The 11,395-nt window shown below is 41.0% G+C and overlaps 1 protein-coding gene across 3 annotated transcripts in view; it reads right to left on the bottom strand.

The window, feature by feature from the left end:
* Window positions 1-339: 339 nt before the first annotated feature.
* Window positions 340-11,395, bottom strand: part of cux1b (cut-like homeobox 1b) — a 93,163-nt gene continuing 82,107 nt past the window's right edge. For 2 of the 3 annotated variants that reach the window (XM_077566928.1, XM_077566929.1), the window contains one exon: window positions 4,147-10,763. In XM_077566928.1, coding sequence (XP_077423054.1) covers window positions 10,271-10,763 — 493 coding nt within the window. In that variant the 3' untranslated portion in view covers window positions 4,147-10,270. Of the gene's footprint in view, window positions 1,006-1,896; window positions 1,962-2,053; window positions 2,135-2,211; window positions 2,269-2,337; window positions 2,422-2,781; window positions 2,899-2,989; window positions 3,103-3,795; window positions 3,991-4,146; window positions 10,764-11,395 lie in introns of those variants that run through there. The other variant, XM_077566932.1, reaches the window with a different exon arrangement.

The raw sequence follows: 11,395 nt of genomic DNA, 5'->3' as shown, positions 1-11,395 counted from the left end.
ATTTTAGAGGGGGGGGCTTGCGGAAGGATGCAAGCGATGAGTGGGAGAACATTCGGGTTAAAAGTTGAATGTTTCTATGGAAGATCTAATACATTAAAAAAGAGAGAAATAAAGTCTTGTATTTTTGGGAGTTTACAATTTTTTAAATTTACTACTTTCTATTTATTTATTAACTTTTTTTATTGTTCATAATTGGTGGTGCTTTTACACTTGACTTCAAGATAGCCTTCAACATAGATTTCACAGCCAATTTTTTCCCATGACTTCCTATGGAAAGAACTGTTGTGAATGGTTGTGTGTTTCTATCACTAACACAATATAATAATCTTAATACCACAATATGCTGCATAGCCTTTATTAGGGTAAATGTGCAATACAGAGAAGCTTCAGTAACTATCATGCATGTTATTCATCTAAAGTAGATCATTAAGCTCAATAGATGCCATCGTCTCATTAGTATGTAAGTCAACCCTGAAGAATATGATAATCATTCATTTTTTAATTCTACTAGCAATCAACAGTATACGGTGATTTGTGCACTGAAAATCCCTAAGAAGTCATTTCATGGCATGCTCCACATCATATGTATGCCGATCCAATTCGGTTTGTGACGTCAAGTCTGTCCTGCTACAACTCATGTTTTAACATTATTTCTATATAACTATTTCTTCAATGATTCGTTAGCCAAAGACTCAAAACTGTCACTTTGGTGGAAACCCCCCCATAAATGACAAAAACTATAATAACTATGCTCATCAATATCTCTATGTCGATCCAATGCAACTTAATAAGCTATAAAGAGACGGAAGAAAAAAGGGGAAATGCAAAGCAGCACTGCCCCCTAGTGGCGGCTTTAGCTAACTGCAACAACAACAGCAAATCTCGCTTCACCGGGAGCCCGAATGAGGCAAATTCATCCAAAGGGAAAAAGTGGCGGAATGAATGACGTCACCACCCTAGAGGTTTTGGTCATTCTCGTGGAAACGATGCAAGTGGTCAGAGTACCTGAGAGAGACAGAAACAAATGAGGTGGCAATTAATCATTGTGTATATGGGAGAAATAAAAATCCATGAAATACATTTGAAAAGTAATGTGTTAGAAATCATTAACTCATTCACTGCCATAAATTCATTTGAACTATTTCTATTATTTACCATGTTTTTCCACTTTTGTTAACAAAAGTATGAAAACCTGGGAAAAAAAATATTGAACATTTAGAACAGATTTGTGATTAATCGTGAGTTAACCAGTGAAGTCATGCGATTAAATACCATTACAGATTTTAATTGCCTGACGCCCTTTTTAAAAATAAAAAAAAAATCCCGTCAGGCGATTAAAACTTTTAATTGTAATTAATCGCATGACTTCACTAGTTAACTCACGATTTATCACAAATTTTACATCTGTTCTTAATGTACAATAAAAAAAATCTAGGTTTTCACATTATTGTTAACAAAAGTGGAAAACATGTTAAACTAATAGAAATAGTTTAAATGAATTTTTGACGTCTAGAACCGTCAATGGCAGTGAATGAGTTAAAAACATATTAACAAAATCATAATAAAGAAATAATTTTTAAAAAATCTGGGGAAAAAAAAATCTGAGAAAATAACATGTCAAAAATTCGTTCAAAATCCATGAAATACCTAAAAAACATTTACAAAAAATCTGCAAATGATATCAGTAAAAAAAATAAAAATAATAATATATATTCATATATATATACAGTATATACACAGTACAACACTGGACAATTGCGAAAATCAACAAATAAAAATACAAAAAAAAAAAAAAAATTTTTAAATAGTCTATCCATAAAAACAAAGATATACATAAACGATATAAAAGACTCAAAGAAGTTAAAAGTCTGTCTAGATTTTGGCGTCCCGTCTCACTTTTTAGCACAGAAAGTCGAGCAGTCTCTGCCAATGCTCTCGCTCCAAGCGGTCTTGTACAGCACCTGTTGCAAAGTTAACCACAGATAAGATGTTTTTATTGAATCAATCATTATTTTGGGAACGGCGCGGAGAAGTTTCAACTCCTCTGACGCACCAAGAAGACCAGGCAATGCAGGAAGAGGGTGTAGAAGAAGGCGATGGTGCGCGCCATCTTATTGGAGAGGATCACACGACCCTGAGGAATACGACAAAAGCAAGTTGACATTGTTTTTGTTTGTCAGTATGTGTGTGTGTGTGTGTGTGAGATTGTACCAGGCTCAGGGTGGCCTTATCCCAGGGGCTGAGGCTCAAGTAGCGACGCTGACGCTCCTGTTAAATCACACATTAGAAAACGGAAAAAAAAAAAAAAAACATGTAGAGAAGTTGTACATTTTGTACCTTCCTACTGAAGGAAGCAAACGGGTCCAGCCTCTCCTCATACTGGGAGGAGTAACGCATGACCGTGTCGTCACTTCCTCCCGCCTGAAGCACAAACAAAGAGTCGGAGTCAGACTTTGACAACAAAGAGTCGGAGTTGGAGTCAGACTTTGACAACAAAGAGTCGGAGTCAGACTTTGACAACAAAGAGTCGGAGTCGGACTTTGACAACAAAGAGTCGGAGTCGGACTTTGACAACAAAGAGTCAGAGTCGGACTTTGACAACAAAGAGTCAGAGTCGGAGTCAGACTTTGACAACAAAGAGTCGGAGTCAGACTTTGACAACAAAGAGTCGGAGTCGGACTTTGACAACAAAGAGTCAGAGTCTGAGTCAGACTTTGACAACAAAGAGTCGGAGTCGGAGTCAGACTTTGACACAAACAACAAAAAGAAAGCCAGTCATACTCTGCCGGCGTAGCTCTGCAGGAACTTGATCTTCTCGTAGAGTTTGATGTTGTCGGCGCGCAGGCTGTCCAGCTCGTTCTGCAGAGCCTGCATGGTCTGCTGCACGGAGCGGCTCTCCTGCAACCAGCGGGAGGGAGGTCACAAGGGAGTGTGTGTGTGTGTGTGTGTGTGTGTGAGGTGCGTGCGTTTCGGTGCGACGGCAACTCACGGCTTCCAGCTCCTGGTTGCGGGAGCGGAATCTCTCCCTTTGGCTGGAGATGATGGACAGCAGAGAGTCCATCTGACCTTGAGGCAGCTCGGCATGGGCGCTCACGCTTGAATCTGACCAAATGACATCATCCTAATATTCCGTTCCGATACAATCACATTCTAGATTTGATCATAAAGTAGTTTCTCTACTTTAGAGTGGAAGTTGACCTTAAAACATTTCTGTGACCTCACTAGTCTGAACATGATATTCGGATTAATATTAACAATTGTGGAATATGAGTTATGAAGCAAAATCCAGCTGTTTTGATCTATCTCAGGGGGCGGCCATTTTGCCACTTGCTGTCGACTGAAGATGACATCACAGTGGCTCAGGGCGAAGGCAACGACCAATCACAGCTCACCTGTTTTCAGATTTTTTCTCATTTGAATAACATTTCGTCCAGGCAGTTTGGACCAAAACTGCCAAAATTAAAAATAAATGACTAAAAGTGAAAATAAAAATGGATATAAAAACTATAATAAAATAAATGAATACAAATGTATGTATTTATATTATTTTTGGGGGATTTAATTTTTGAATTATATTTTTTAAATATTTTTTTATTTTCCACTTTTTTAAACACGTATAGTTTTTATTTCCATTTATATTTATTTTTGGGGATTTAATTTTAAAATTATATTTTTTCATATTTTTTTTTATTGGATTTAATTATAAAATTATATTTTTTACATTCTTTATTATTTTCCACTCATTTATTCATTTAGAATTTTGGCCGTTTGGGTCCTCCGTACAACCGAGCATACCAGCAAACATAGCGGTGGCCTCTTTGATGGGCTCGGGGATGTTGATGACCTCGGCGCCGTCGGCCCCGGGTCGCGGCAGGGAGGACATGGCCTGGATGGTGCTCAGGTCGTGCTCCAGCTTCAGGATGAGCTCCTTCTGTTCACCGCTGATCCGGACCGCCGTCCCAAACTCTCCCTGCAGTTCTGCATAGCGACCTGGGGAAGGTTCGAAAATAAGTTTTTTTTTCTACATCAACCATTTGGATTTGTCATTTGTCTTATTCGCAATGCACTCACCTGTCAATAATATAAATTTTGATTTTTTTTTCTCTGAGAATACTTGAACAACAAACTCCCACAGCACACTTCTCGTATTTGTATAAAAGAGATTTACTTCAATTATCACACCTAGGGTGCATGTGAATAATAATGATGATGATGAATGAATCAAATGTCAATCATAACAAATACATTGTGAACGTTTCATACAGTGATATTGCTTTTCAATGTTGTAGAAGAGGGGGACTGTCTTACAGTGCTGAGAACAAACAACATGATACGTTTAGTAAATAGAAAGATATAAAGAAAGCAATGATACATGAGGAAACAAACGAGAGAAAAAAATGGCATCTGGGGAGTGACGGAAGTGCTGAGAGGGGAGGAGGAAAAGAGGGGGGGGGCGTGAACCGTCCCTTTTACAGTCATGCACAGCGCACACACTCAAAAGCAGTGGGGAAAACGTTATTACTTCCACGTTGTTGATGTTAAAATAAAATAAAATAAAAACAGAACATAAAGCCTCAACAAGCATCTTAAAGCTTTCCAAAGTTGTGGGGGAGGGCTGAAGATCTCTCCCCGGGTCATTTGGTTGTCAGTCTACACTGTGGAGGAAGCTACGGGGGGGGATGCGGGCACACAGGAAGGGAGCAAACAAAGGTGGACGACTACATCACTATTTGGCTTTTTGCTTCCTTTTTTTTTTTGTTTTTTTTCGTTACATTGAAATGTTGAGCTTGGAAACGGAGCGTGGAAATGACTGAACTAAATCAAAAGGAAACACACGAGCGAACGTGAAGAAGAAGATGAGTGTATTGTGCTGTATTTAGGTGTGTAACGACTACCGAGTGTGTGCTATGCGTACAGCACCGCTGCGTCGGGGGGGGGGGGGGGGGAGTGATTCCTTACAAAAAACCCACTTCATAAGATATATTCTAAAAGTATTAATATTATTACAAAAAACATCTTGAGGTTTTTCTCTCTCTCTTTTTTTCTTTTTCCTTTTTAAAGTTTTTTTCCTGAATAGGGTGACCAGTGCTGCTGTCCAGGCTTCCATCACAATAATATATATATAAAAAAAAAGAAAAAGAAAGAATAAGCACTACTTCAAAACAGATCATACAGTAAAGCTTTACGACTTCAGAAAACATATGATATACAGCATCTGTTACACCTTTACAATGTTATTCAACAGTGTATAGAATCATCTGGATCTTTAAATTTGTAGAAAAATATCTGTGGATCATGGAAAAAAAGTCCTGAATCGTCCCTTCTCTCGTCCTGCCTTCCAAACAAAAAAAGCACACCAAGTGACTCCGTTAGCTACTTTGACCCCGACTCGTATTTACAATTTCTCATCCTCCCTTCTCCAAAATAGTTGGCACGCGTCATCTCGATACCTGCAGTGACGTCACGGCGAACCCGACACGGAACAGAAGGAGAAGACAAACCCGACGAAAAAAAAAAAAAATGCCCTATGAAGAAATTCAGTGTTATTACAGTGTTTGCTGTTTTTCGGCGCGCTTCCTCCTTCATTCTGCTTGTTAGGTATGTACAACGTCAAGGTGTGGGGGGGTCTTAATAAAAGCCCAAATGGGTCAGTCGTTAAGAACAACACAAGCTCATTATCTCCTTACTCCAGCAACCCTCTCCAGGAGAGAAGTATGGGGGGGGGATTCGATGCGGATCAGAGACGACACGGTCCACACGCACACGTCTGACGACATCACAACGTTTGGGTGCCCTGCTTGGCAGTTAAAGGCACAAATCTGATGATCATATGTGTTTTTTTCGGAAGGGGGGGGGGGGGGGGGCGAAAATGGGTTAAGTGCTTATAGTATAAAGGTTACAGTAGAGATACGAGACGTGCTGTGTGGTCGCGGGCCCGGGGGGTGCTCTGAGGGGACGCGGATGTTTGACACCCGGCGTCCGTGGGGCGATAAAAGAGTTTTTGGGAGGTTGATTTGAAGGAAGTGCTTTTGATCAGGTGCGACTATATGGACAGAAGTAGTGAGACACGTGGCGTCATCGGTTCACAGAAGACTTAACTTGCATGGGGCGGGCTCCATTTTGTTAATCGGCAATTGCTAATACAAACAGTTAGCTTAATAGCATAATCACTGCAGTCATTTTAACTTACTGTTGTAAACGTCAAGAGCCCTGCCTGTATTTTTATTTTTTTTTTAAATAAAAACAAAATAAAAACATTGAGCAGTAACACTATATTGCACTTCTGTTATCTAATTTTCAATTATTTTGTTCAAATAAATGTTTAAAAACTGAATACGTTTCAATGTGATTAGCCTGTGTGGGACTGATATTTTATTATTATCGCATACGTTTACTAACAGTGTGTTATGTGTGTTAATAGTCTGTTAATACTGCTACGCCGGCTCCCTCTAGTGGTATGTGATAGTATCACTGAATTAAATGTTAGTGAACACTTTAACACCTTACTGTATTTTTGTTAAGGACAGTTCGGTTTCTTTTTAACTTCCAAGCACAAAACATTGAAACATTTTATTTTGGTTGGCGACAGAGTTAGCAATAGCATCTAATAACAATTACCTTGTTGGAAAAAAATGATTTGTCAATTTGAGGGAGGGGGTTTGTCTTTTCTAGCAAGCGTAATGCTGCCCACAAGGAGTTGTCATAGTTTAGCTGAGTGTGACTCAACAGTGTTTAAAACGGCTCAACTCCATATTTTTGTCCATTTTCACCACTTGGATGTTGTATTCCAATACTTCGTCCATATAGTGTGCGTGGATTCAAGCACATGGGCAAAATTGTTGGTACCCTTTTGTTAAACAACAAAAATGGCAACTGAAATAACGACACTAACATAAGTCATGAATCTAAAGTGTACAATTTAAAAAAAATTGTAACTAAAATGGCCTCAATACCAATGCAGTCAAATGTTTTAGCTGCGTGTTTTTGTTCTTTCCTCTGATTCGTTTTTCTCCAAAGTGCCATCATAGTCTTGAGATTTCATTGCGCCCCATCAAGCCTCTTCCATATTTCGCAGTAGGTACAGTGTTCTTTTCTTTCTATCTTAATTTTTTGTAACAAAGTGGATGTGACTTGTCAAACAATTCCAGTTTTGTCTTGTCTGCTCTCCCCCGCAAGGTTTGCGGCTAGCCAATACGCATTTTGGCAAACTTTTGTTTGTCAGATGCTTCGCTGAGCATCGCCTTTTTTTTTTTTTTTTTGTCCGTATAACAGAAGGGTACCAACAATGGTGCGTGTGTGTGTGTGTGTGTGTGTGTGTGTGTAAGGAAACAGGGAGCTAGAGGAAGACGATTCCGGCTAGAAACCAAATCAGGTGCTTGCTAATTATATCTACACCGGCCGTGTTCCCGTTCTGTCAGATGCAGTTATGTGTAAGGACGTAGTTCATCATGTAGAAAAACAGCCGACGTTTGTTTCCATTTTAGTGTTCGAGTCTGTGCTTGGTTCTCAACCACTTCCACAAATAAAAGGCATCCGTTTCCCAGGAGCCTGGGATGGTAACTCCTGTGTAGTGTTTTACAGACCCTGTCCTAATAAGTGCTTTGCTGTACGGACTGCTATGGATTACAAATCTGCATAATCATAGGCTGGCTCTTCTGTGTGGCCTCGCACACTTGCTAGCTGGTACAACTTGTCTAATCTCAATTTGGCAGATATGACCTCTTTTCAACATGTATTCTCATTTTCAGGTGATTTCATTTGACCTGTTGGACAACGAGCATACACTTGGACCTGATCATCAAGTTAATGGCGATGAAAGAGTGGATGAGTTATAGCTAAAGACGAGCGTTAGCGATCTTTAGCTTGCGTTAGCTAGTGTAGCGCTTGTCCGAGATGACAACAAATTATTGTCAAGTAAAAACAGATATGCTATCCAATCATCTTGATATGTTTTTTTTTGATTCTCGAGCTAGCCATTTAAGAGCATAACTGTTAATAAAAGCTTAGAGGGGGGGTGGGTGCTAAGTGTGGCAAAGACATTATTCAAAAAGTATTGAAATGACACTAAACATTTAGGATTCATGAATATACAAACAAATGAGAACTAGTACGTCTCTGTAAATATTAACCAATACTGCCGGCAGTCTATAACGTCTAGTAAAAATGTTACTTGCCCTCAGGAACAGTATAATCCCTTAGAAAATAGACAACTCAAATGATAAGACATTAAATGAAAAATTACAGCACCTATAAATAAGCAGAATAAAAACCATAACTATAAATGCCAAAACAAAAACAACAATAAAACCGAGCTACAGTAAATCATCGTATTAAACTACATGGTGAGAAGATTAATGTAATGGTAACGCGTCAAACAGCTTAAAAAGAAGGGTGTCAGTTGTGCACTAGTAGTGTGTGCAAGTAGATACGAAATATGAACCCCCCACACTCATTGGAAACACACACACACACACACGCACACACTCACATATACACACAAAGGGGAGGCAGTGGGCTGACAGGCACTGAGGGCTTGTGTGGGGCGAGGAGGATATGCCTTCAATTTTGTAGTGTATACAGTAGAATTGAATGTGAAAAAAAAAAAAAAATCCCTGGATACAGGAAAGACTGGAGGAGTGTGTAACTACTCACAGCAGGGTTGGAGTGAACAAACTTTAACTAAAACAAAAAAACAATACTGTACATTGCAAAAAATAAAAATCCTATCATCAAAAGCTTCTTTATGCTTGATAACCAAACGTTTGTAAATTGAACTCTGAGTGACTTGACCTCGACCCTGACAAGAGACATGCAGGCAAATATACAAATGCACATGACACACACACATGCGCACACACACACACACGCGCACACACACACACACTTCCTGATTTGGCCTATAAAAAGATGTGTGTTTGTGAACAGGAAATTAGCTGGTGGTGAGCGCGCACACACACACACACTCACGCCCACGCCCGAGCAGATCCAGTGCTGGGTCAATCTGTGACGTGCACAACCTAAAAACAAACAAAACAAACAAGCGACACAGAAAGTATCAGCTACAGTACTACGTGAAGTCATCGTATCGTATTTTCAACAATGCAACATTATTCCATCCTAATTTGCTTTTTAAGGAAAAAAAACAGTAACTTGTTATTTATTCTCTTATTGTCTGCTTATTTTGTACTAATTAAAATGCTTCCTAACATTTCCCTATTTTGTTATCTTTAGAGTCAGAAGACTGTGCAATCTCTTATTGGCAACCAAATTGCAATATGAATAAAAAAAAAAAAAAAAGAGAGAACGAGACGGTCCTTCATCTTTCAAGAAGGACCTAAAGGGTTCCTTCTCTCCTTCCTTTCCAGACGAGTGTGTGTTTGCGAGGAATTATTACGTGATCCTTCTGGCCATCACATGGCTGTCAGCAGGATAGAGATAACGGGGTACACAACAGGTCAAAGTTCGTACATCAGTAACCATGGCAGCTCAGGCGCATTAACCTCTTAAGAGTGTAGGAGTGAGATACAAAAGCAAAAAGGCGCCGACGCACGCGCACACACCGACACGACCCTTAAACGTACAAAAAAAAAAAAAAAAAAAAAAGAACACGCGCACACACACGCAAGTGAGTGAAAAAGGCAAAGGGTTTGTAACAGTCACTCTACAGTGTGAAAAATGAGGCGTCTCACTGAGTGAGGGGAGGTTTGTGGACACTTGGGAGGTGAGAAGAAGAGCGGAAAAAAGATCTCCTTTAAGAAAGTGAGAGTTCTTGCCAGAGAGTTCCTGTCTCTTATCTATCATCGAGCAGTGTGTATCAGCTGCTGCGACAGGCCTGGCCTGTCTTTACCCAGTCCAGGTTGCGCAGCCCGGCCGCGGGTCAGACCCCGGCTCCGGACTAACCAGTCTGGTGCACCAGTGGCTGGTGATAGGGGGGGAGGGGGGTACAGCAGGGCCAGAGGCCAGCAGGACGGCTAAGTGCTTTTCTCAGTACAAAAACAAAACTCAGTTAAAAAAAAAAAAAAAAAGGAGAGACACTTAAGCTCTCGCATTTTGTTCTTCTATGTATTCAGTAAATCTTTTTCTTTTTTTAAGGGTTTTGCCAACCACACTTTGTTGCTTTCCTCTTTTGGGAACGCTATGTAGTAAAAATGGCTGCTGAGCTTGACTTTGGCTGTGTCCACTCTCCAACTGGAACAGAGCAGGAGGGGTCCAAGGTTAGAGGTGGTGAGGTTATGAGACAAAAGGGGCAAAGGATGCTCAGGGTGAGGGGCTAGAACTCCCACTCTGACGGATCCTCTTTGCTGGCGGCCTTCTCCAGCCGGTGGATGATGTTATTGAGGTTGGCCGCTTTCTTCTTGCGCAGATTGTTGTCCCTGGGGTTTCTGGCCGGGCCCGAGGCCGGGATATTAGTACTCGAGGCGGAGCTGCCGGGGGACGCCTCCATGAGGCTGAAGAGCCCAAGTCCGCCCGGCCCGCAGCTAGAACCCGGCGGGATGCAGTCTATCTGGGAAGGGGAATTATTAGAGCCCCCCGCCTCAGACTCGGCCTCCATGTCGTGGTCTTTGCACGCTCCTCTGTGATCCTCCAGGCCCACGCCGAATCCCTGGCGCGCCTCCACCGTGCCTTCCGACTCGGTCCCGTCACAGCTGTCGCCTTCGCCTGATTTCGACCCACGGAGGGAAGGGGAGCCCCCCTCGCTGCCGGGACAGATCCCTCCAGCTGCCTGGATTTCCTCAATGAAGAGTTCTCGTCGGATACGTGACCTGGAAGAGATGCTGGATGTCAGTCATTGTGCTGACCGCCTGATGTTTACTTTCTTATAAGAGTACGAACATACATACGATTCCATGTTCCATGCAAGTTCATCAAAACAGCTTTTAAAGGGGAAGCCAACCCCCCCCCAAAACTGACAATAATATGTTCGATGCAGCCCCACTGGTCTAAAAATGGCATTTTAGTTAATAAATATGGCATTTGTGGAATATGAGTTAAGCAGCAAAATCCACACGTTTTTAATCAATATCAGAAGGCGGCTATTTTGCTACTTGCTGTCGACTGAAAATGACATCACAGTTGCTCGGGTCTCAGGTAACAACCAATCATGAATCAGCTTCAGAAAACAGGTGAGCCGTGATTGGTTGACCCTGAGCAACTGTGATTTCAAGTCGACAGCAAAGTGGCAAAATGGCCCCTGAGATGCAGAAAAACAACTGGATTTTGATGCACAACTCATATTCCACAAATGTAATATTAATCAGAATGTCATGTTTAGACTAGCGAGGTCACATATAACATATTATTGTCAAGAAATGTTTAAGGTTGACTTCGACTTAAAATACATCCACAAATCCAATTTAGAGCACCATGCTAATTTCTAGTAGCCTAACCGTGGCAT

Source organism: Vanacampus margaritifer, chromosome 5 (genome assembly GCF_051991255.1).
Source record: "Vanacampus margaritifer isolate UIUO_Vmar chromosome 5, RoL_Vmar_1.0, whole genome shotgun sequence".
Lineage (NCBI taxonomy): Eukaryota > Metazoa > Chordata > Actinopteri > Syngnathiformes > Syngnathidae > Vanacampus > Vanacampus margaritifer.
The sequence above is the reverse complement of the archived record's forward strand: the minus strand, read 5'-3'. Positions and strand labels throughout refer to the sequence as shown.